Source organism: Platichthys flesus, chromosome 9, assembly GCF_949316205.1.
Source record: "Platichthys flesus chromosome 9, fPlaFle2.1, whole genome shotgun sequence".
NCBI classification, from domain to species: Eukaryota; Metazoa; Chordata; class Actinopteri; order Pleuronectiformes; family Pleuronectidae; genus Platichthys; species Platichthys flesus.
The window spans coordinates 20,219,444-20,244,317 of record NC_084953.1 but is presented as its reverse complement, the minus strand read 5'-3'; the positions used below and the strand labels follow the sequence as shown (position 1 = coordinate 20,244,317).

At 41.1% G+C, this 24,874-nt stretch overlaps 3 protein-coding genes across 6 annotated transcripts; 1 reads left to right on the top strand and 2 right to left on the bottom strand.

The window, feature by feature from the left end:
* Positions 1–623: 623 nt before the first annotated feature.
* ociad2 (OCIA domain containing 2) lies at positions 624–4,783 on the bottom strand. Its single transcript, XM_062396434.1, has 7 exons — positions 4,614–4,783; positions 4,326–4,410; positions 2,235–2,288; positions 2,093–2,140; positions 1,841–1,988; positions 1,227–1,301; positions 624–981 (listed from the first exon to the last, which is right to left on the bottom strand). The coding sequence occupies exons 1-6, from the start codon at positions 4,698–4,700 to the stop codon at positions 1,229–1,231; spliced, it is 495 nt and encodes a 164-aa protein (XP_062252418.1). The 5' UTR covers positions 4,701–4,783; the 3' UTR covers positions 624–981; positions 1,227–1,228.
* Positions 4,784–6,856: 2,073 nt separating this feature from the next.
* dcun1d4 (DCN1, defective in cullin neddylation 1, domain containing 4 (S. cerevisiae)) lies at positions 6,857–13,094 on the top strand. 4 transcript variants are annotated; one of them, XM_062395167.1, is made up of 11 exons: positions 6,857–6,933; positions 8,232–8,302; positions 8,416–8,455; positions 8,666–8,753; positions 8,932–9,020; positions 9,152–9,222; positions 9,628–9,719; positions 9,843–9,951; positions 10,429–10,533; positions 10,710–10,812; positions 10,922–13,094. In XM_062395167.1, exons 1-11 carry the CDS (start codon positions 6,915–6,917, stop codon positions 10,975–10,977), a joined length of 843 nt encoding a protein of 280 aa, XP_062251151.1. In that variant the 5' UTR covers positions 6,857–6,914; the 3' UTR covers positions 10,978–13,094. The 4 variants fall into 4 exon arrangements, with proteins under 4 accessions (XP_062251151.1, XP_062251153.1, XP_062251150.1 ...); XM_062395169.1 differs by lacking the exon at positions 6,857–6,933 and adding an exon at positions 6,960–7,075 and having other exon boundaries at positions 8,889–9,020; XM_062395166.1 differs by lacking the exon at positions 6,857–6,933 and adding an exon at positions 7,082–7,919.
* Positions 12,879–23,377, bottom strand: LOC133960509 (uncharacterized). Its single transcript, XM_062395165.1, has 3 exons — positions 23,007–23,377; positions 22,407–22,740; positions 12,879–22,317 (listed from the first exon to the last, which is right to left on the bottom strand). Exons 1-3 carry the CDS (start codon positions 23,031–23,033, stop codon positions 13,724–13,726), a joined length of 8,955 nt encoding a protein of 2,984 aa, XP_062251149.1. The 5' UTR covers positions 23,034–23,377; the 3' UTR covers positions 12,879–13,723.
* Positions 23,378–24,874: the final 1,497 nt, after the last annotated feature.

Here is a 24,874-nt window from a genome sequence, read left to right as displayed (position 1 = left end):
AACAGAATTTATTATATTTACAAATTAACAATTATGAGCATTAAAAGCAATTATTTAAAAAAACTAATTTCTAACTCGACACTTGCCACAAATAATAGTTTTGATAATGTCTGGTCTTGAATTTAGTTCTCAGGGTATACATTTAAATGTATTAAACTATAAACTAATATAGACAACCTCAGTTGTCTGTGCTGCATCCACAAAGTTCACTCATACTAGAACCAGGCAGGCTGATAAACTGGGTTGGATTGTCGGTCTTAAGTAAAAATTGGTTCAAATTCCTATTTTAAAAAGATTGGTGACATCATATTTGAGTGAACAAAAAACATGTGGATTTCCATAACAGTCAATTCAGTAACTTTTGTACCACATCTAAATACTCCCATTGGATGAAATGATGCAAACAGTTGGAACTCAGATCCCCACAATGGTTTAGCTTTGGTTCCATGGAATTGCTCAGAGGTACATTGAATGTAAATGTACCATTGTATCATACGTAACGTATGATTAAGTTGAGGAAAAAATAAACAACGTAGAATTCTTGGGGCACACCTTGTTTGGATTTTTAAGTTATAAAGTACACCCCCATAAAATCTGTCAAATGAAAAAAAAAAATTCAACAATGACATTCTACAAAGCCTTTATTTGTCAAATATGAGCATACATGGAAGCACTGTAAACATTTACTCACCAAAACATTTCATGCAGGTTGGTTCTTTGTATGATATTGTTTATTTGCTGATAAACAATTCAAAACACTCACTGATAAATAGTGTAAAAAAAATATTTTGTAAGCAAAACTGTCTTTAGTATTTATTTCATGGTTTAGAAAATGATCAAATGGAATACACTAAACAGAGCTATGATTGAAAGGTCAATTGCTCCCCCTAGTGGCAGTTTGTGGTTTGGGATTAATAACATTTTAGTAGCAATATAGCTGCTTCTGACAGGGCCATGCTGACAGTCAGTCCTCCCATGAGTCTGAAAAAGGAAAGGAAATGCATGAACATTGTTTTTTCCAGTTATTTTTACATGCGTGTGACTATATACCCAACTCTTCATTGGAAACAGGGACCAATATATAGTGTAGCATGTATCACCCTTCTTTCTCTGCTATTTTATATGTTGTGAGTATGTATACAAATTTGTAGTTAGAAAAATCAAAATTCAGGCTTCAGAGTTGTGTGCAAGATACGTTTTCATAGCTCTATATATGTTTAATTTACCTTTAACTTTTCACTTCCTCTGTCGGTGCAGCTTTAGGGGTTTTCTTACATTCTTCACAGACATGGTGGCAGGATCTGTTGGGATAACATCCCGGTCAGTGACACACACAGGTTTAAGAATATTTATTTTTCCTCATTTTATGTGTTGAATATTTTCTTCCATAATATTTTTCTTAGAAAGATGACAAAGTGAAAATATGAACTGAGAAGTATGACTCATGACAACTCTAAAGTCCATTCCAAATAACTACGTCAGACAGAGAATACTGTGGCATCTTTATTATTATTTAGCTTTTATCGACCATAACTTGAATAATAACAGAGTTATTTATTTTAATGGCTGTTTTGCAAGTCCTGTCCATAAAGAGCACAAATTCAAGAATTAAAGCAAATTCTCTGTTATAGGATTATCTTGTGCCTTTTTGTTATTTATCATTTCATCTTCTTGTCAATAAAAAAACAAAGTCCTCTTCTAATTACTGGACTTGCTCTAAACACAATTGGTGCATATTATTATTAATCGCAATTCCTCTAATACAGCATCACATTTGTGAAGATAAACGTCTGACTTGTCAACCTAATATTAAATAATATAAATTCAGTGTTTTCCTCACCTGTGTCCATGACCATGTTTATTGAAAGGTCCTCCCCATGACCCGGGTCCACGTCCTGGTCGATCCGCAAGATCAAGCTCGAGGAACTTTCCTCGACAAGTTCTAACATAAGATGCTTTCCCCACGGCGTAACCAAGGATCCCAGCAACTGAAACAAACAAAAAATAATAGTTGAAGACCAACGTTCTTTGAGGGATTACTAAAAGCACAGCTACAGATGAACTAAAGTTCAGTATACTGTATGGTACACACCTGCTAGTTTTGGAAAGGGACCAAATCGCATTGATGACTTCCAGATACCTGTATGGAAATAAAATTTGACCTTTATCACATGTGATCATTACAGAAATGACTGTTTTACATGAGGAAGATTTGATGAAAGTCAGTGCTTTACCATTATATATCAGCCCACCAGTGACAGCCATGCTGCCCAGGGACAAGGGGAGAGCTAAGGAAAGAATGAAAACAAAGTGAAAAAAGACAACAGTCAGCAGCTGATCCAAAACAAGTATTATCAGATGTCTATCTCAATCCGAATCATGTTAGATCCATTAGATTAGATTCCTCAAAAAAATAAAAGAAGGTAGAAGTCTGTGTTCAAGAAAAAAAGCAACTCTGGGAAAGTGCGTTGTCCACTGAGAAATGCACAAAGACAATATTCAGAAATTAAATCTTAAAAGGAGCTATGGAGACTTCTATAACTTCTATTCACTTGGTTTTTTGGTACATGGTTGGGTTTTGGTGTCCCTTGATTATGGCTCGAAATTCTTCAATAGACATATTTCCAAACATGTCCTGAAGGTATCTAATCAGATTCATGAGGACTGGATGAATCGTTGTTGTGTTAAGTCACGTTCATTTTGATGTTAATTTGTCAATGTCTTAAATACTAGATCAAATATGAACTAGCCAATGTAGAAGACGTACTCTGCTGTTGGAAAAATCTGCCTTCATGGCTTTCTGACTGAACTTTTAATTGCAGTTTGGTTAGGTTCAGGAAACAGAGCTTGGTTAGATCTTGGTTTGGGTTCAGGGGCGGACTGGGACAATAATTAAGGCCGGGTTTTTGACTCATTTCCAGGCTACCCTTTTCACACGAAGCCCAGACCTCTAATTTTGTAAACTAAGCCTATTTGTTGATGTAATGGTTACCAGACTAGGACACAAGTAGGTGGTGCACTAACTCCCTGGCCTCTGCCATCTTTTCAATGCAGTTATTTTTTCAAGTACCACAAGAATCTCCTTCTCTGTAGCCACAACCAAAACCTAGCTGAAGATATGAGACTCTGAGGTGTTGGTATAGCATTGTGAAGTGAAATTAGTCAGTGAAAACAGGTAGTTTCTCAATGACAGTCTGTTATTTTGTTGCTTAAATTTAAGTTTTTCTTCATAATGAAGTTTAATTGATTATTCACAGAGTGATAGTTTAGTAGTAGTTTTAGTTCTCAATTTTCACTGAACTGGTTTCACGCACACATTTTCTATATCATTAATTTTATCTTTTATTTATCGTAATTCATACAGCCCAATTAATTGAAGTATTTTAATTAATTACTTAATTTGTTAACTCATAAATTCATTCTAATTTAAAGACAGTAACAACGTCAAAACAACATTAGTATTACACATTAATAATCACTCAACCGTCAAGTAGCATTCACATCCTGATATGGATTGATTCTTGCCTTTATTGGCCTGTGCAGAGTTCAATCTGATTGAACTTTCTCCTGTATTAGGGCGAGACGCTACAATTTTTCGGCATAAATCAAGGGTCAGAATAATACTGAGTTCTAATCCAGGAAGTTGTTTGTATGAGCGCACGTTGAGAATAGAAAAGGTACTGGCAGCTGGCAGCGAGTGAAAGGACGGGAATTGAAGCTTCAGACAATTAACTGTTGACAGAAAGAGCAGGGATCTTTGTCAGTTCTTAGCTGGTTAACCCTTCTTTCTCCCGTAGCTTCTGCTTATAACCCAGACTGTTTTCTGTCCTGCACGTTGTTCCCATTGCTTCAGTATCTGCTCTGACGGTGGAGCTGTGTAGGTGTGTAGTGGCGTATCTCTGAATCTCTTGTGATTTGCTGAAGCAGGTTTTTCAAAGGATTTATTTAGAGGTGTGGGTTTAACTGACGTCAGGAAACTCGCAGCGTCGCTCAAACTAAACGAGAACCAATTCACGACAAAGGATTTAAGTCGGTTATACAGACTTGACTCAGTGAATGAACACATTTTATAGGAGTGGACAAGAGAGAGATTAACTGGTCACAGGCTGAATTCCACAGAGAAAAATGTAAACACACTTCGACATGTGGGTGTTGATAAATGAGCCCTACCCTAATGACTTACAATACGTGTGGGTGGATGTATCCAGGCCAGCCACGCAGTGTGGTAGAGGTCATCTGACAGATTTCTTAGCTTCCTGAGTTTCTACTTAATAAGAAGAAATGATATAGAGGTATGAGTGTATACTGAACAACTTAGAGTTTACCTCTGTACCAGAAGCTCTCCTCTTGGCATTCTTTCCACACCTTTCTCATATCCTCTCCATGAATATGACGATCACTCAGGGGGCACTGCAGGAAACAGCAGTCAGGTTATGTGAGGAAAGGTAGTTTGACACATTCAACACATTTCATACATGAAACCTTTTCAAAGTTATTTACACTAAAACAAATATTTAAAAAAAAAGAACAGACTATAGGTAAAAATATAGTATATGATATGATAGATATGCTATCTGGCTCTCGTGTACATCATTCTATACGAATCCTCTCACCTTCAGCTCCCTTTTCACTGCAGCTGGATTAGAACCAACAGCTGCAGCTTCCTCTGTCTTCACTGTTGTAGGTTGTGCAGAACTCATGGTGCCGGAGTTTTCAGAAACCTTCTCTGGACCTGTACGGTGAAACTTTACCAGGAAAGTGCTACTTCCTCTTGCTGAGCCTCAAGTCTTTAGCCGATGTAATTGCTCCTCCCTGGTTCATACGATTATAACTCCGCCCCACTTGAAAAAACACATGCTAGAGACGCCCTGTCCCCAAAAGGCTGTTTCAACTTGAAATAAATGAGGTTCTGGGTAAAAGCAAATGTTAAATTATAGTTTTGGGAAGAAATTAAATAATAAAGAATAGAATATTGTTTAAATTGTTAAAAGCTGTGCTCGCACAAATAAAATGGTGCGCAGTAATTCTTGCAGTTCCAGTTAAACTAACTTCGGTAGAGTTTCTGAACCTTTAAGTGAGACACACCTTTGTTTGGAGAGGTTGTTTATTTTACACTGGTTTTGTTAAACAGGTGGGTCATTTATTCACATGAGAAAACCCAAGCAGGTTGGTCATATTGCATGTATGTATCAAAGGGAATATCCATTCTAAATAAAAGTTTTCAATTAAAGATGGTGATATCAGAGCAACAGCCTCCAATACAGATCAGATTCAATGTTTTTTCAGAGGAAAATTCAGGTTTCACTGTTAATGAGAGAAAAATTATGAAAATAGATAATGTCAGCCATCAAGAGCCATGACCTCATTCAGACTGCACACAAATACATTTTAAAACAGATCAAAGATATACAAAATAAAATCATGCCAACACTATTCAAGAAATAATCTTTACTTAAGTACACATAATACTATTGAAGAAAATGCCACTATAAGTAAAACCATTAAAATGTTTACTCAAGTTCAAAAATATCAGCATAATATTATTTATCAAGAGTAATGCAGAATGACCCTGTTAAATCTATTTTGTTTAAAGATATAATAGTAGACTGTGTACTAAAAACATACCTCTTCCGACTTTACCTTGAATTAAAAAAAAAAAACTTTTTGAAACTAACACTTTAGTAGCACTTAAATGGCACTTACTTATAGCACTTTGTAGTTTTGCTTTATTTGAAGAAATTGTATTTTCTTGATTCTTGTCGTCCTTGGTATGTACCCTCGGGTTTGAATGCACTTATTGTAAGTCGCTTTGGATAAAAGCGTCAGCTAAATGAAATGTAATGTAATGTAATATCAATATGTGAGCAGCTCTGTAATGTTGTAGCTGGTCAAGGTAGTGCTAAGCCTGTACATTGTTTTGGGTCATTTAATCTATAAAAAGGCCTCTTATTTATGACAACATATTTTGTCAGATAATTGTGGATTGGAGTAAAAGGTACAATATTTCGCTGTGAAACGCAATGGAGTACAAATTCAAAAATAATGAATTATAAAAAGTATAAATAAAGTACCTCAGTACTTGCATAAATACTTTTTCTTTCCATTGTATGTCCCGTCAACACTTTGTAATATACCTGAACACTGTAAATCAGTTCATGCAGCAAGTGATGATCCTAGGAGGGTGCACTGAGCTTACTGACACTCACAATCAGAGACGTAGGTTACTGCGGACACATCTCGATTTAAATGATTTCATATCAGTGATGCTGTATGTGTGTTCGTTTCTTCTCATGAGCTGGACTTTCAGTCACTTGACAAACGGAGCTCACGGTCGAACGTGTCACTGAGCAGTATTTGGGACAGGACCTGTGGAAACACTGCTCCACCAGAGCAGCCAGCCCACAGGGAACCCGGAAGCTAACAGTTAGCTGGCTACTCTCCTCTCTTCGCACACCGTTAAAGTGACACAACTCACATCATCACCATGGTCAACTCACTCACCTGCTCCAACCCCCACCCGCCTGCCGACATCGAACGAACCCAACGAACCCAAACAGCGGTGCTCGAGGAATCAGTGAATCCACCAATCACATCGCATCGTGGGCTGGCTCCAGGCTTGCACGAGGAAACGCTGTGGATGACGTGCCCAAAAATATTATCTTGACCAATGAATCGAGAAAGCAGCAGAGCGTGTTTGGGAACTCTGACCAGTCACATTTGGGCGTAGGAGGGGCTTATTTATTTCCACCGCCCTCTTGTTGCATGGCACCTCTGAGGACCAATCAATAACGAGCAGAGGCGGAGACCGAGTGGGCTCCCTTTCAATCGCGATCAGCGGGCGTGGTTTGCGGGGACAAGGCCCGCCTATTGGCCGGTCTGCAGACTTCCAACAGACAGTTGTATGTTTCATAAAAATGCACTCTGATGCGGCAAGTAAGTAGTAACGTTGTACAGGCATTCCTCATCAAATCATACTGCTGATGGCTGCTGCACAGAAACTAGCAGGGAGGCTAACACACGCTCGGTGTTTCCCCATCTACCTCCAGCCTGTGGTGGCGTGAGCTGTGATGGAAGCGTATGAATCCCGTGTTATTCGCTGGTTTCTTTGTATTTGTCAGTGCTGTTTTGGCGACAACAAAGGAGGGATCGCTAGTGTATTATCAGCTGTTTCTGACGTGCGACTTGAGCCACTGGGGTTAGCCTTCAGTTGTTTTGTTTTGCGGTAGCCGTGCTCACTTCAGAGCCGCCGACATTAGTTAAACCGAGGAGGTTTTCGATGCTAATCGTAGCATCGTGATCTTTGCACTCATCGTTGCTCGGGGTCTACTCTGCGGGTCCACTCCAACATGGCATCACCGTGATTTCACTGTGAATCCCTGAATTTGCTGTTCAGCTGCGGAACACTACAGAGGATGACAATTGTGACGCAGTTGTGTAAAACATCGTTCGTTGCCTGCTGCAGCGGCGCCGCGGGGCTTTGCGGCACCTACTTAAGCTGCCGCAAAACATATGCGCCACCCTTGTGTGTCAGGAAACTTGCATAGCTAGATTTAAAAATGACAAAACCATGTAAAACGCATTCAATCAGTTGAGGTAAATGTTGCGGGGTAGAGGGGTCAGAAAGAAATAGTTGTTTTGCCGAGTTTTGGGAGTTGTAGTTCAGTGTCGCGGGCACAGACGAGGTCTCGGCGGCCGCCATCGCGGAAGTGGACTACAACGCCCAAGCGCCCTGCTCTCCAGATACTTTGTAAACTCTGTGCAAGTTGCGCGTCTGCACTGCTATTTTAGGTATGCAGCTAGTGCTATCTATCCGACTGTGTGTTGCTTTGCCTGCTTGTGGCCTATAGAAATATATGAGCCACCTCGGTGTTTGATGACAGCCCCTCCACGACTATGCTTACATGACATTTGGCAACAAGGTAGTGTGCACGATCGGACGGATTTCGAGTTTGCATGTTTATGTCGAGTGGTCCCGGGGAGTCACTCCCTCAGTCGTGTCAGATCTTAGTTTCTGTCCGTTATGAAACGTAAAGCTTCTTACTAGAAATCAGTCGAGAGTCACCTGAGCCCCGCAGAGTGAGTGAGGATTGAAACCACAGGTCCTTGTTGGTGCTGTGATAATGTCACCTTCTTGTACCCTTGTATCAAGCCTGTAAGTTCGACTGGCAGGAGATTTGTGTGCTGTGCCTCCGTTTGAATTTTCATCTAATCTTTATTCTTTGTGAAAATAGATTTTCAGCTGAATTCCCACTTGAGTACACTGGCCAGCATCCATAAGATCCACCACACGTTGCACAGGCTGGTAAATGCATATCAGCAGCTTTTAAATTTGTATTTGTTTGTCTTGAGTGTGCACCATGTCAACATGTGTCCTGTTTACGAGCTTGTGTTTTTTTTACCTATGTATTTGGATAGAACCTGACAGAAAACGTTGGGCAGGATAGCCACCCCCCAGGTAAGACATGTACAACTTCTTGTTGGTTTTCCATAGGTAACTTAAAACACATATCTAGTTAAAATACTGCTGCATTGTACTCAAGCCAAACTGGTGTGTCTTTCTCAGTTGGAATGTTGAAGGAATGTTAGGACAGAGAAAGCATGCATGATCAGTGTATGTGCCAATAGGAAGCTGCCTTTCATTCTGTCATCCATTTGCTTCCCTTAGCTTGTTGCTCCAGAACCATGCCTCCTAGGAAAAAGAGGAGACCCTCTTCTGGAGATGACATGTCAGCCAAGAAAAGTCGCCAGGACAGGTGTGACATCCCTTTATCAAAGATTAAAGCAAAAATAATCCACATCAGTATCATAGTAACAGCTAAGTTATGCAGGAGTAACGTGCTCATACATTTTTTTGGAATCACACGTAATATTCTGACGTCTGCTTGCAGAACTGCTGCAGAGCTTGAGACTTAACTGTCTTATCATGTGCAGTGTTTTCAGAAAACATGAAACGTCACAAATTCGAGAGGAAGAGACGTTTTCTAGTAAAAGATGCTTGGAGTGGTTCTATGAATATGCAGGTGAGGGGTTTTATCTGAAACATCCAACCTTCTTGGTTTATTCAACATTTGGCCACTGACCAGAGGTGTTGGTTTTGGCTCAACGTGTAAAAGTGCTGTGTGTGGCTTCACACTTGTCTGTCTGAAAATAGGCTGTGACGATGTGGTGGGTCCAGAAGGCATGGAGAAGTTCTGTGAGGACATCGGAGTGGAACCAGAGAATGTAAGTAGCTTGTTCTCTGCATTTTGGGTGTTTATATATGTCTTGTAGTTTGGCTCCATCTAGTTACATTTTTGCTCAGGTTTTTCACCTTTTGGCTGCTGTCCAGGTTAATCATGCCACTTTGAGACTCCATTTTGGCTCTGATAACCTGATAGAAAAGTTTAAAGTTAGCATAATAAAAATATTAAACTCAATATTAACAAAAAAGGGCCACCCAAGTTTCACTTCAATGTTACTAATTAGTAGTTAAACTGGTGCTTTGTTTCAAAGGTTGTTCAGGTCGTTCGGTTTCTGCGTTTGACTTGAAAAAGGATTTTGTTGTTTCAGAAGATGGATAATCTGGATTGACAGGTCTTCTATTTAATGACATCTGAAGCTATACATGTTGTTGACTACTGTGTTCAGGTGGTGATGCTGGTTCTTGCTTGGAAGCTGGATGCCCAGAGTATGGGATATTTTACTCTCCAGGAGTGGCTGAGAGGCATGGGCTCACTGCAGTACGTCACATAACCTACTTTTTTGTCCTTCTATCGTGATGGTTTCAAGATTGATGGTTGATTTGCTGGGTCTCAAGAAACTGCTTCAGTGTAAAGTCTAAGGATCTTTTCTGCTGTTGTCAGGTGTGACTCTACAGAGAGGCTGAGGAACTCGCTCGATTACCTGAGATCTGTCCTAAACGACAGCACCAGTTTTAAGCTCATTTATAGATATGCTTTTGATTTCGCTCGGGTGAGTCCAGCAAAATCATATTATTATGAGTAAGCTCACAAAGTAACACCCCTAAAACAAGTCCTCTCCAGTTTAGTAGTGAAATCCAGTTGTTTGCTAAGTATGCCTGATTGAAATTCATGTTTAGTTTTATCTAAGCGAGCATACAGACCAACCTTGATATTTTGGGATGGTTAAAATCAGTTTTGGTTTTGACTTAGAGGAAAACCTCTTCAAGAGTGGAGGCTAGTTACATAATTCTCAATCGTGCATGGTATTAAATAAAGCTTGTCACACTGTTGGAGTGAATTAAAATACAAATGGTGAATGAAAAATGCTAGAGTGGCTGTGATAACAATATTATACTTTATTATCAATAATGGCAGCTGGCTGAAGAATTCAGTTATGTGGAGAGGGACTGGGGCAGACTTTCTATTTAAACTGTTATCGACATTTTGCATCAATGTCATAAAACCATGTTCCTTTTGGATTGGACAGGAAAAGGATCAGAGGAGTTTGGACTTAAACACAGCAAAGTGTATGCTGGGGCTTCTTCTGGGAAAGACGTGGCCTCTGTTTCCTGTGTTTAATCAGTTTCTAGAGGTGCGTACCACATTTGGAAATTGTCTTTACAACCTTTTACCCGATTGAGGATACAGTCACGTACCATAGCTGTATGCAATATTGTCTGAAGTCCAGTTTGACCTTGGCCAGGGTTGTTGTAACTAAAAGGTTGTGGTGCCATGTTGATGTTAAAAGGTATTCATTTATTTCCCCAGCAATCGAAGTACAAAGTCATCAACAAAGACCAGTGGTGCAATGTTTTAGAGTTCAGCAGGACAATCAACCTGGACCTCAGTAACTATGATGAGGATGGTGCCTGTAAGTCAACACATATCTACACACTAATATGACAAAAGAGCCTAATGTGCATGTTAAGAAAATGACCGTTTTCTAATCTATTCTAATCTCTATCTTATCCTTTCGTCAGGGCCGGTTTTGTTGGACGAGTTTGTGGAATGGTACAAGGAAAGACAAATGTCCTAGCCACAGAGCAAAGTGGAGAAATTGAAAAAATATACAACTGTGACAACAACGACTTTGAGAATCAACAACCAATAAGTTAACAATACAAAAATGGTAAGGCTGTGACAGTGGGAGCTTCCTAGAAAAGGAGTGGTTCGGGCTGTGGGGTGGGACCGGGGTGGGGTTGATGGGTTTGCAGCCTGGGTGCATGCTGCCCAGACTGCAGATGCGGGGGGCTGACATTGTGGAATTATGTTTCCCACCTGAGAGTTGCGTAGTGGGCAAGCTTGCAGCGGTCCCCAGGAACATTGCTCTCTCTCACTGTGACATGTCATATTGCTGTCTGTGTAAGGATAACATGGAATCATGCATGGATGATGGAGGCAAAATGGTATTGTGTGGGAGGACCACTCCTCAACCCTTGTCTGCAGCACAGAGCAATCAACACAAGTGACCATTCATGCATTGTGTCTGAGTCTTAAACAGGGTCACTTTGACCCGGGCACATTTAAATATTATGTATCTGTGCAATGAACTTGAACTTAAGCTTTTCTTTCTGGATGGATGGCACTAACTATTGTTTGTCATATTTTAAGTTAGAGTACTTTTTAATAAGCACACTGTGTCAAATGGTTGATTGCAGGTTTCTTATGCCTGTGCTGTTTACTGTTAATTTGTGCCAGTGATTTTTGTCCCCCGTCCTCTTTCTGTTCCCTGCTGCTGTTTTACTTTGGCTAACGCTAACAGGTTGCTAACCCCCTGCAAAGGCCTCAGACCTCTTAACACCAAACAAAACAGCATTGCTGCTTACTAACTCTTATTACAGTACAGCGGTGAGCCACTAGTGCTCTGATCAGCATTTATTGGTCTGGTGACCAATTTATGTATCTACGTTGTGTAGGTAAGAGTATTATTGTGCCTCAAACCTAGGAAGTAACTTTGTGTGTCCCACACATGTACCAACAAACCCAAATGTACAGTATATACACGTGTGAAGACGCTTACAACACACACACACACACACACATGCTCACGTACACACACACAGACACACATGCTCACGTACACACACACACACAGGCACACTTGAGTGGTCAGGTATATTTCAGGATTAATTCAGACTGTTTGGACTGTGTTATCAGTTGACATAGAAATAGTTGGTGTCCATTTTGTCTTTATGTGATATTTGTTTTGTCTTCCTTAGTCCAATGATAGTTTCAGGTCTCCTCTCTAGTAGGCATCTCTCTCAACACTGACAGTGTTAATGTAACTAAAGTGGATGACCAGTGACTTTCTCAGGACGAGGTCCTTAAGGCTTGAGTAGTACTGTAGGTTTGCTGAAAGCATTGCTTTGTACCACCCATAGAATCAAATCAAAACAATGGACACTGACAGTTTGGAGCTGTGTGATTATGCTATCCTCTCCTTTCGCCTAGTACAATGTTCTTGTAACACATGTATACATTTTCGTCTTTGGCTGTTGTGTGATGCTGAATCGTCTGAAGATTTAATATTTGCATGCATGCTCCAACAGAGCCTTTTGTGAATGGATGAGATTTTTTGAAAACATTTTTCAAATGCGTTTTTTTGTTTTGTACAGGAATTTGTGCAAATGTTTTGTGCTTGATTTTGATATTCCCGACCATGTTCTCCTAATACTGATGAACAACCTGGTCGCGTCTATTAAGACCTGGAACACACCTGTAACCTCACGCTGGAACAGGAGTTCCCTCCTGCATTTCCCCACCCATCCTACACATCCTTACACATGCTGCAAAGGCGGCTGCAGCCAGTTCAAAGGATCTTATTTTATTTATTAAAAGTTCAGCAATTTTTGCACCACACTGTCACAATTCACATAAAGCATATATGTGAAGATGTACATCAGCTCCCATGTCATTGAAATCCCCTGCAGCTGAAACTATATGAAAGCCTTTTATTGTCATGACAATACATCAATCATCAGCATACGTCTAAGATCAAGGTAGTTGTTACCAGAGTTTTCTCCCATGACAATGCAGGAAGATGAACTGCCTTGTCCCAACTGTATATATGTATGTAAACTATGTAAGTGTCTATATGTCTGTTTTCACTATAACCTATCTCTATATACATAAATAAAATGGTTTATTAACTTACTGGCTCTTCTGTCAATAGTTAACCAATAACAATATGTACTTTATTCTGCCATTACTGTTGATGCTATTTAGATGAGCCTAATTCTACAAATGAACACTTAACCTCACAAAGTGAGACATGGTTTGATTGAGGTGTATTAACAATACATGCATGCACGTTATGATTATATGGATTCATTGCAAAATGGATTACAGATACAACGTGGTTTAAAAATGTGATTAACAAGAACATGAACAGAAAAGAATAAACCTGCTTCTCAAACACTGTGCTCGACAACTACTCCACACAGCTTTTTTAGTTGTTACATATAATTTCAAGCTCAATTCATAATCTAATCCAAGACAAAACAACATTGACAATAATTTCTTTGTTTAAGTGGTAAGCTCTGTGTTTAACATCCCATATCTTTATGTTTGGGAAGTCAAAATGGAGTATCAGGTTTTGTAATGTGACAACAAAATCAGACTCCCTTCTGTAGCAGCGAATAACATAAAGTAGCCTGAAGCAGTTTTTTCAACTGAATAGCGGAACAGTGTATTTGTCAGTTTGGCCACAGGTTTGATGTCCTTGCAAACCCTTAAAACTGGTGTATCCTTGTGAACCACATTTCTACTTAGGAGGAGATCATCTAAACAGCATCTTTATCTTTATCGTCTGTGTCCCACTGGAGTCTTTTTGATGAGATAGCTTTTAAAGCACCAAGGCCTTTCTTTTCCTTCCTATCCTCGGACAGAGCCCTAAAAATCTCATTTTTGCTTCTGCTTGTGTTGTCAAGTTTGTCCAGAGATCTGCTGGATGCAACCGAACCCCTACTGGCAGTAGGATATGAAAATCTGTGCATCAGAGACTCGTATGCTTTCACTCTGTCGTGTTTTATTTTATCAGAGGAGTTGGAGGAGTCAGGTGGGGTGAGTTCTGGCTCTGCAGGAGGAGCCCGCTGTGGAGGAGGTACCCCTAAATCCAAACGTGTACTCAAACTGGAAAAGTCTGGTAGATTTCGACCGATGCCCATCCACCTTATCTCGGGTGACACGTCCAAGCTGCTCTGCTCTTCCATACTGGAAACTCTCCATGGGAATAGAGATGCACTTCGGTCTCCCACTCTATGGGATAGACCTGCTTGTGCAACAGGATGGTCTGAAGTGTTACTTCTGCCACTGGAAGAGAAAGAATCGCGTTGCCTTGGAGCTTTGATAATTGAACGTTTATAAGCAATCTGAGAGTAATCAACGTCTGTCATTGCTGACATATTAGAGGAACGTATGCTTTGCTTTGCAGAGTATCCTGTCACTTCATTGTCGCTCTCGCTGCTTGAGGACGAGGAAGTATTTGGCTCTGGTGATGGTGCCTTGATATTCAGACGCCTGTTAATGCGTGCTACACCAGGTTTCAGTTCAGGAACAGTGTGGTCTGTCTCATCCTCACTGTTACAGCTGGGAAACGATTCTCTTTGCAGCGGAGCTCTGATGTCCAACGCCCTTTTGACTTTAGGGATATTTGTGAGACTCAGATGAGGCCACATTGAGGCAGACCCGTCCCCCTCTTCTGATGCTTGGCCTTTGAGCTCTACCCCAGCCTTCCTCTCCACCTGAGTTCCACTGTGTGACTCATCAGCAGCATGGGTCACAAGTAAAGAGGTGTGATTCGTGGGAGCTGCCACGTCTGGGACAACCCTCAGCTGAGAGGTTCCCCTCCACGTGTAATCTGTGTATTCTGTTGAGATACCCTCACTCTCACTGCTGGATACGGAATCCGACTGATGTAAGGGTGAAGTACCATGAGCCTTTTCAGGGACCTTTGTGTCCAAGTAACCTCTAACACGTGGAGTGCCAAAACCTGTCAGCAGGATATCTTGGTTGGACTTTTCCTCAGTAACCTTTACTAAGTTCTTTTTTAATCTAGTTCTGCTAGTTTGATTTCCAGTCCCACTTTCACCCATATAAGAGGAGGGCGAGTCAGGTAAAGGTGTCGTCGGCAGGTTTGGTGGTACATTTGTACGTGATGTGATATCAAGACGCTTTCTGAAGCGGGAGACGCCAAGATTCATGTTGTTCCACCTTGACTGGAGCTCTGGGTTTATCTCTGGTGTTGGGCTGATGTTGTCATTTGTTGGTTGGTCCCTCAGGTCATCTGTAATAACTGTATACTTTTCTAATTTGATAGTGTGGTCTGTCTTTGGTTTGGGAGGAATGTTTATCAGTGGGCTTTTAGGTGACCATTTAAACTTGTTGCCACTGTTCTCATCCTCACTCTCACTTGTGGAAGAGTTTGATTCAGACCGTCCAACATCTGCAGATGTACTGTCAAGTACGAAATCTGGTTGTGGTGATGGGGCTTTAATATCCAGACGTCTTCTCGTCTTGGGGATACCCAGATTAATGTTATGCATCGCTTTTTGTTGCTCTTGAGTTGTGATCTTGTCACAATCTTTGTCCGTCTCATGTTTCAAAGTGTGATTTGAAAGTGTTCCATTAGCATTGCTTGAAAAGCTGGAGTCCGGAAATTGTGACCCTGGTTGATAATTTGTAATCCCCACAACAGTTCTGTCTCCCTCCACTTTAACAGGTAGGTATGTACTTTCATTGTCACTCTTGTCACTGCTGGAAGATGACTCAGTTGAAGGTGAGTGTGTCTTGATATCTAGATGCCTTTTGATACGAGGAGCGCTGTGAGGTCCTAGTTCAGGCCATCTTGGATCTGGTTTTATTGTCATTGATGGGTTGCTTATATATTCTATATACTTGCCTTGCTCAACTGAGCTGCTTGATGAGTAATTGGGACCGATTTTGTTGGCTTCCTTTATCTTTCCTTCCCCTTTACTCTCAACACTTAACGATTTAGGAGGTGATGATGGGGCTTTGATGTCCAAACGTCTCTTTATTCGAGTAACATGGTCAAGATTTAAAGCAGACCCCAGTGGATCATAACTTTCTGTTTTAGATTCGTGCAATGGAAAAGTTGAAAGATTGACCTTGCCCTGTTCATTTTCCTTTATCAGAAAAATGTCAACCTTCGCTGGCATCGCTTTATGATGTGTTATATCTTCCTCACTTTCACTACTAGAAGATGAACCTGAGTCTTGTTTCTTAATTAGACTAATGTCCACCTTCCCTCGTCTCTTTGTAAGATGTGTTGTTTCATCTTTACTGTCACTTCTAGAAGATGAATCAGGAGGGGGTGATGGTGCTTTGACATCTAGACGCCTCTTGATGGTAGGAATATATTCAAGATCTAGTGCAGGCCACCTTGCAGCTGGATCATAAGTTGCTGTTGGAATTTTTTGCAATGGAGGCGCAGCATTGCCCACCTTCCCAGGCCTCTCTGCAGCATGTATTGTTTCATCATCACTGTCACTGCTAGAAGATGAATCAGGACGGGTTGATGGTGCTTTAATATCCAGACGCCTCTTGATGGTAGTAATATTTTCAAGATCTAGGGCAGGCCACTTTGCATCTAGATCACGGTTTGCTGTTTGAGATTCTTTCAAAAGAAGCCCTGAATGGTGAACCTTCAGTGATCTCTTCTTCTCGATGTGACCTGTTGTTTCATCATCATTTTCACTACTAGAAGATGAACCTGAGTCTTGTTTCTTAATTTGACTAATGTCCACCTTCCCTGGTCTCTTTGTAAGATGTGTTGTTTCATCTTTACTGTCTCTACTAGAAGATGAATCAGGAGGGGGTGACGGTGCCTTGACATCAAGACGCCTCTTGATGGTAGGAATATGTTCAAGATCTAGGGCAGGCCACCTTGCAGCTGAATCATGAGTTGCTGTTGGAATTTTTTGCAATGGAAGCGTTGCATTGCCCACCTTCCCAGGCCTCTCTGCAGCATGTGTTGCTTCATCATCACTGTCACTACTAGAAGATGAATCAGGAGGAGGTGATGGTGCTTTAATATCTAGACACCTCTTAATGGTAGGGATATTTTCAAGATCTAGGGCAGGCCACCTTGCATCTAGATCACAATTTGCTGTTTGAGATTCTTTTAAAAGAAGCCCTGAATGGTGAACCTTCAGTGATCTCTTCTTCTCGGTGTGACGTGTTCTTTCATCATCACTTTCACTACTAGAAGATGAATCAGGAGGGGGTGATGGTGCTTTAATATCCAGACGCCTCTTGATGGTAGAAATATTTTCGAGATCTAGGGCAGGCCACCTTGCATCTGGACCATGATTTGCTGTTTGAGATTCTTTCAAAAGAATCCCTGAATGGTAAACCTTCTGTGGTACCGTCTTCTCTATGTGACCTGTTGTTTCATCCTCACTGTCACTACTAGAAGATGAATCAGGACGGGGTGATGGTGCTTTGACATCCAAATGTTTCTTGATGGTAGGGATATTTTCAAGATCTAGGGCAGGCCACCCTGTATGAATATTATGACCTAATGTTTGAGATTTTCTCAATGGAAGATTTACAAAATCCACCTTCCCTGGACTGTCTGTGTGATGTTTTGTTTTATCATCACTGTCACTACTTGAAGATGAATCAGGAGGAGGAGATGCTGCTTTAATATCCAGACGCCTCTTGATGGTAGGAATATTTTCAAGATCTAGGGCAGGCCACTTTGCATCTAGATCACGGTTTGCTGTTTGAGATTCTTTCAAAAGAAGCCCTGCATGGTGAACCTTCTGTGGTACCGTCTTCTCTGTTTGACCTGTTGATTCATCCTCACTGTCACTACTAGAAGATGAATCAGGACGGGGTGATGGTGCTTTGACATCCAGACGCCTCTTGATGGTAGGGATATTTTCAAGATCTAGCGCAGGCCACTTTGCATCTAGATCACGGTTTGCTGTTTGAGATTCTTTCAAAAGAAGCCCTGAATGGTGAACCTTCAGTGATCTCTTCTTCTCGGTTTGACCTGTTGCTTCATCATCATTTTCACTACTAGAAGAAGAACTCAAGTCTTGTTTCTTAATTTGACTAATGTCCACCTTCCCTGGTCTCTTTGTAAGATGTGTTGTTTCATCTTCCCTGTCACTACTAGAAGATGAATCAGGACGGGGTGATGGTGCTTTGACATCCAGACGCCTCTTGATGGTAGGGATATGTTCAAGATCTAGTGCAGGCCACTTTGCATCTGGATCATGAATTGCTGTTGGAAATTTTTGCATTGGAAGCGTTGCATTGCCCACCTTCCCAGGCCTCTCTGCAGCATGTATCGTTTCATCATCACTGTCACTACTAGAAGATGAATCAGGATGGGTTGATGGTGCTTTAATATCTAGACGCCTCTTGATGGTAGGGATATTTTCAAGATCTAGGGCAGGCCACCTTGCATCTAGATCACGGTTTGCTGTTTGAGATTCTTTCAAAAGAAGCCCTGCATGGTGAACCTTCTGTGGTACCGTCTTCTCTGTTTGACCTGTTGATTCATCCTCACTGTCACTACTAGAAGATGAATCAGGACGGGGTGATGGTGCTTTGACATCCAGACGCCTCTTGATGGTAGGGATATTTTCAAGATCTAGGGCAGGCCACCTTGCATCTAGATCACGGTTTGCTGTTTGAGATTCTTTCAAAAGAAGCCCTGAATTGTGAACCTTCAGTGATCTGTTCTTCTCTATGTGACCTGTTGTTTCATCCAAACTGTCACTACTAGAAGATGAACCTGAGTCTTGTTTCTTAATTTGACTAATGTCCACCTTCCCTCGTCTCTTTGTAAGATGTGTTGTTTCATCTTTACTGTAACTACTAGAAGATGAATCAGGACGGGGTGATGGTGCTTTAATATCCAGACGTCTCTTGATGATAGGAATATGTCCAAGATCTATGGCAGGCCACCTTGCAGCTGAATCATGAGTTGCTGTTGGAAATTTTTGCAATGGAAGCGTTGCATTGCCCACCTTCCCAGGCCTCTCTGCAGCATGTATCGTTTCATCATCACTGTCACTACTAGAAGATGAATCAGGACGGGTTGATGGTGCTTTAATATCTAGACGCCTCTTGATGGTAGGGATATTTTCAAGATCTAGGGCAGGCCACCTTTCATCTAGATCACGGTTTGCTGTTTGAGATTCTTTCAAAAGAAGCCCTGAATGGTGAACCTTCTGTGGTACCGTCTTCTCTGTTTGACCTGTTGATTCATCCTCACTGTCACTACTAGAAGATGAATCAGGACGGGGTGATGGTGCTTTGACATCCAGACGCCTCTTGATGGTAGGGATATTTTCAAGATCTAGGGCAGGCCACCTTGCATCTAGATCACGGTTTGCTGTTTGAGATTCTTTCAAAAGAAGCCCTGACTGGTGAACCTTCAGTGATCTCTTCTTCTCGATGTGACCTGTTGTTTCATCCTCACTGTCACTAGTAGAAGATGAACCTGAGTCTTGTTTCTTAATTTGACTAATGTCCACCTTCCCTGGTCTCTTTGTAAGATGTGTTGTTTCATCTTTACTGTCACTACTAGAAGATGAATCAGGACGGGGTGATGGGGCTTTAATATCCAGACGTCTCTTGATGATAGGAATATGTTCAAGATCTATGGCAGGCCACCTTGCAGCTGAATCATGAGTTGCTGTTGGAAATTTTTGCAATGGAAGCGTTGCATTGCCCACCTTCCCAGGCCTCTCTGCAGCATGTATCGTTTCATCATCACTGTCACTACTAGAAGATGAATCAGGAGGAGGTGATGGTGCTTTAATATCTAGACGCCTCTTGATGGTAGGGATATTTTCAAGATCTAGGGCAGGCCACCTTGCATCTAGATCACGATTTGCTGTTTGAGATTCTTTTAAAAGAACCCCTGAATGGTGAACCTTCAGTGATCTCTTCTTCTCGGTGTGACCTGTTCTTTCATCATCATTTTCACCACTAGAAGATGAAGCAGGAGGGGGTGATGGTGCTTTGACATCAAGACGCCTCTTGATGGTAGGGATATTTTCAAGATCTATTGCAGGCCACCCTGTATGAATATTATGACCCAATGTTTGAGATTTTCTCAATGGAAGATTTAAAATATCCACCTTCCCTGGACTGTCTGTGTGATATTTTGTGTCACCATCAATATCCAGACGCCTCTTGATGGTAGGGATATTTTCAAGATCTAGGGCAGGCCACCTTGTATGAATATTATGACCTAATGTTTGAGATTTTCTCAATGGAAGATTTATAATATCCACCTTCCCTGGACTCTCTGTGGGATATTTTGTGTCACCATCAATATCCAGACGCCTCTTGATGGTAGGGATATTTTCAAGATCTACGGCAGGCCACTTTGCATCTGGACCATGATTTGCTGTTTGAGATTTTTTCAAAAGAAGCCCTGAATGGTGAACCTTCTGTGGTCTCTTCTTCTCTCTGTGACCTTTTGTTTCATTATCACTTACACTACTAGAAGATGAATCAGGAGGGGGTGATGGTGCTTTGACATCCAGACGTCTCTTGATCCTAGGAATATCTTCAAGATCTAGGGCAGGCCATCTTGCATCTGGATCAAGATTTATGGTTTGAGATTTTTTCAAAAGAAGCCCTGAATGGTCAAACTTCTGTGGTCTCTTCTTCTCTTTTTGACCTGTTGTTTCATCCTCACTGTCACTACTAGAGGACGAATCCGGAGATGGTGATGGCGCTCTGATGTCTAGACGCCTCTTAATCCGTATTGTATTCTCAAGATCTAGGGCAGGCCAATGTGCGTCTGAATCACGACTTGGTGTTTGAGTTTCTTGAAACTGAACAATTGTCATGTGCATCTCTCTAACACCCAAACTGACCCCACGCCACCTTGGCCGTGGCGTGGCTTTAATTTTCTTTCTTGTATCTTTCTCCCCTGCAACTATCCTTTGCTCACTGTCGCTGGATTGAGAGGAAGAGGTTTGCTCTGGTCTCTCTGTAGGCCTTAGTGTGTCAAGTGGGTAATTACCCTGATTAAATCCCGCCGGAGGCCTGCTTGTATCCACACCAGAGATCTGTTGTTGAAAACTAGCATCCTGCTTAGTGTTTGTGAAGTCAGATTTATAGGGGTTGTTTTCTGCATCTTCTTCCTCCTGGTCTGGATTCACAGTGTATTGCGTAGGCTCATCCGCACTGAGAGATGAGCTGCAGCTTGACACATCATCCCTGCTTTGGATGTCTGAAGTGGGCAGAACTTTACGTTTAGAATCATTAAAAGAACCAAACAAACTGCTGGACCTCACTGAGTTGCTTCCAGCTGAATCACTAAACTCAAATTGTTCTTCATTCTCCTGCCACAAACCAGAGTCTGAAGGTCTGATATCATCCACACGTGGTGACCAATCTGCAAAGGGCACAGAAGAGAATTCAGACATTTCCCTTGTCCTCTCAATGGATAATTCTTCCACTTCTACTATTTCAGAAGTTGAGGAATCAGCTCCCTGCTGTACAGAGTCTTCTTCCCGCTGCAGAGACTTGGGTGATGTGTGGTCTCTCTTGTTCATTCGATCCTTTTTTAACTCTCGGTCAGATAGTGAAGAATCTGAGCATGAAGACAAACTTCTCTCCTCTAGCTTTTCAGAGTCTGGGATGTTGTCAAACTGCACTTTGTGTTTTCGTCTTGTATTAGTGGTGCCTGAGATGTCTCTTGCATCTCGCTGGTTATTTTCTGGATTTACCTGTCGTGATCCGTTTTCACTTCCTGATTCTCCAGCTGTGTGCTCATCCTCCTCAGTCTTTGCTGCTTCTACGCTTTGCTGATTACCACTGGCTACGGTATCATAATATTCTACATTAATATCTTCTCCAATATTGACGGTCCTAAATGTGACTCTCCTTTCTCTGTGAGTTACGATCTCTTCTGGTTCCTCACTTTCGGAGTAGGCTTCATTCTCATATTGTCTTTGTTCTGCAGATGAGACAGAGTTGGTTGCAGATGAGCTTCTCTTGTTAGTGACCTTTTTGCAAAGAACATCAATAAAAGGTCTTGCTAAGACCCCAAGGATAAAGGCTATCAGAAACGTTATGAAAACCGACAGACACACTGCCAGAGCCAGGTCAGACTGTGTAGTCCTCTGATTCCTTTCTTGACCTATCCTGTTTGTGGGGATTTGGGGGATAACTTGTCGGCTATTTCTGGGCAAACTTCTTGTTTTTCTTCTTGCATGTTCTACTCTACTGATTTGAAGGTTAAAAACAGAAACAACCTCATGGTCTTCAGTCATACACACATATAGTCCTGTGTCTTTGTCATTGACGTCACCGATGAGAAGAGAAGCCTGCGGTCCGCTCACAGATTCTTGACCACTGGGCTTCAACCACGAGGAATCTACAGAAAAGACAGCATTAACCTGTAGTCAGGTTTACCTCCATTATTATATATGTAAGCTATTACATTTATACTTTTGACTTTGTTACCTTGTTTAGAGCAAGACAGAAGTATCTCAGAGCCGCTGTAGACCGTCACATCTCGATGGAGCTCTGGACTGTTTTCAGTACCAAAACAGTTTAGGTCATCCTCCTCCAACTGTAGCAGGTCCTTGCCTGAGTGGACAGATGGGAAAGCACACACCACGCCCCAGGTCTGCAGGCCTCTGTTGCTGTCATAGGCCATACGCCTTCTTAGACTGCGCATGCTGCAGTCACACTGCCACCTGTTCCCATCCAGCCTAACATCTGACCCAATGTTATGCAGGGAGAGGTACATAGAAGCATGGAGGTTGGTCAACATGTTGAAGCTCAGATCAAGGACCTTTGAAGAGGAGAAAAACATGAACATATGGCCGATGAGACAAAATTTGATTGCTAATGCATTAATAGATTTAAGATACATTATCTTTTAAATAGAAAATACTTTCCCAAAAATGTACAGATTTGACATCACGTCATGGATAGAAGAACTAAATATTCTGTGCATTTTTGCAAGATGGATTATGAGGGAACAATATCAAATTATGGAAAAATAAAAATATGCTATATATTATTCCTCAACTTAAAAACAGTAAACTTCCATCTTACTCTGAGCTGGGCTAAATCCTGGAACATCTGTGGATGGAGATTCGTGATGAGGTTATGTTTTAGGTGGAGCTCTTTTAGCTGTCGAAGATGTCTAAGTTCTCCTGGTCGTAGAGTTGAGATCCTGTTGAAGGAGAGCTGCAGAACCCATAAGGATGCACTACGTTCCAGCCCTGGATGACAGAAAATAAGTAATATGACTTTAACAACAATGACCAAAAAGGGGCGGCTCCTGAAGGGAAAAATGTACCTTGTGTTACAGGTTTTCAGTGATAACAGGTCTCTTTATCTCTTGTCCTCTCAGTCCTGTGTTGCTCAACTTTGTCAATGTGATTTGCAAGCTGGAAACTATATTTTGAAGTATAATATTGATTTGTTTACATTTCCAAGCTGATTAAATGCTGAGATTAGGGCCTCCATGTGTGGTCTTGATAGCGAATAGTGTAAAATTCCAAAATCAATATGAATCCAAACTTGTCTGGCTTATTTTCTGTGTAAATACTTTTACTATGCGGCTGAGAATATTTAGCAAGGAGCTCATTCTGTCTTATCCTTTTCACTCGCCTGAGACAATCCCTGTTAGTCTTCTGGGCTGGAGTCAGCCGCTGTGAGTCGGGGCTTCATTAGAGAGGCACGGAGGGTTCTGTGAGCTGAATACCAAACAGGAGAGAAGTCTATGACTGTCAACACAGCTCTTACTAAGTAAATGGGCCGTCCACACATGCATTTAGAACAACCATAGTGGATATGTTTCTTTGCAACACACTCTGCTGTTGAATCAAGCTGAAGGAATGCTGTGAAGTGACATGATGCAGGGGAAAACTTAAATGTTGCATTGGATGTTTACCCCTTTCGTTGAGCCACTGGAATGTCAATAAAAGCTGTGACTGGCTGACAGCTGTACGGTGTCATTATCTTGGGAGGTTTAATCATTTCTGAGTAAAGCGCAGTACCAAAGATAAGGGATATCAACAAGAGGGTTTGTTTTAAACTGAAAATAAAATGAACAGTAACAGCAATGCACACAGCTGAGCTCACACATTTAGTCTTCCATAATGAACACATTATTAGACCTCAGCCCATGCATACTAAGATTTTAACCAGAGCTTTGTTGACAGTGTGATTGTGAGGTAAATCTATAGTTCAGGTCTTTGTCATGGACATTCCTCAATGACATTCCACAGGACAATATAAGTTGTACATTATGAACGTTGTGCAACTTCATTATCAGAGGCCCTGTTTTTTATGACCCGCAAAGAGAAATGGGCGGTCATGTGTAATTTATGTGATCAGATCTTATGAGCAAGTGATAAACAACCTGGGGTCTGGACCCATTGGTCGGAAAATGATAATGGAATAGGTAAGCACACTATAAACGTTCTGCCACATGAAGTTAAATTAATCTATTTATCTTTAAACTTTGATTTGTTTGTAAAAAGTTGATTGTTTAACTCTTCCTGCTCTGAATCTGAAAAGCTCATACATCAAGTGTGTGTGTCACTTTGGTCTACCTTTATATTACATTAGAGAGACTACAGTAAATGTATATAATGGACACACACTCAAAAAATAAACATTTAATATAACTGTTTAACCTTAGATCACACTGGGTGAGCTCTACAAGTCAAGAATAAGTTAATACACAACGTTGTGAACACTATCATACACAATCTTGTGTACTTATTCTGCTCATTAATTCATCTATTTATGTTGATTGCTAATGCATTTTTGAGATTATATATGTATATGCATACTTATAATATGTAGGAATATTACTTTCTGGATATTACTTATGTGTTGACAACAGTGGAAAGAAACTAAGTACATGTACATCTACCAAAGCTGAGAATATAATTTTATAACTTTAAAAC

Bases quoted from the DNA above. Each gene is read 5' to 3' on its own strand.
- ociad2 (XM_062396434.1), bottom strand. From the start codon at position 4,700: ATGAGTTCTGCACAACCTACAACAGTGAAGACAGAGGAAGCTGCAGCT. The intron at 4,411-4,613 runs GTGAGAGGATTC...TGTTTCCTGCAG, and splicing joins CAGTGAAAAGGGAGCTGAAG to TGCCCCCTGAGTGATCGTCA. The intron at 2,289-4,325 runs GTAAACTCTAAG...TTCTTTCCTTAG, and splicing joins GGAGAGCTTCTGGTACAGAG to CTCTCCCCTTGTCCCTGGGC.
- dcun1d4 (XM_062395166.1), top strand. From the start codon at position 7,874: ATGACAGCCCCTCCACGACTATGCTTACATGACATTTGGCAACAAG. The intron at 9,021-9,151 runs GTGAGGGGTTTT...GTCTGAAAATAG, and splicing joins GTGGTTCTATGAATATGCAG to GCTGTGACGATGTGGTGGGT. The intron at 10,534-10,709 runs GTGCGTACCACA...TTATTTCCCCAG, and splicing joins TGTTTAATCAGTTTCTAGAG to CAATCGAAGTACAAAGTCAT.
- LOC133960509 (XM_062395165.1), bottom strand. From the start codon at position 23,033: ATGTTCCAGGATTTAGCCCAGCTCAGA. The intron at 22,741-23,006 runs GTAAGATGGAAG...TCCTCTTCAAAG, and splicing joins AGGATTTAGCCCAGCTCAGA to GTCCTTGATCTGAGCTTCAA. The intron at 22,318-22,406 runs GTAACAAAGTCA...TCTTTTCTGTAG, and splicing joins TCTGTCTTGCTCTAAACAAG to ATTCCTCGTGGTTGAAGCCC.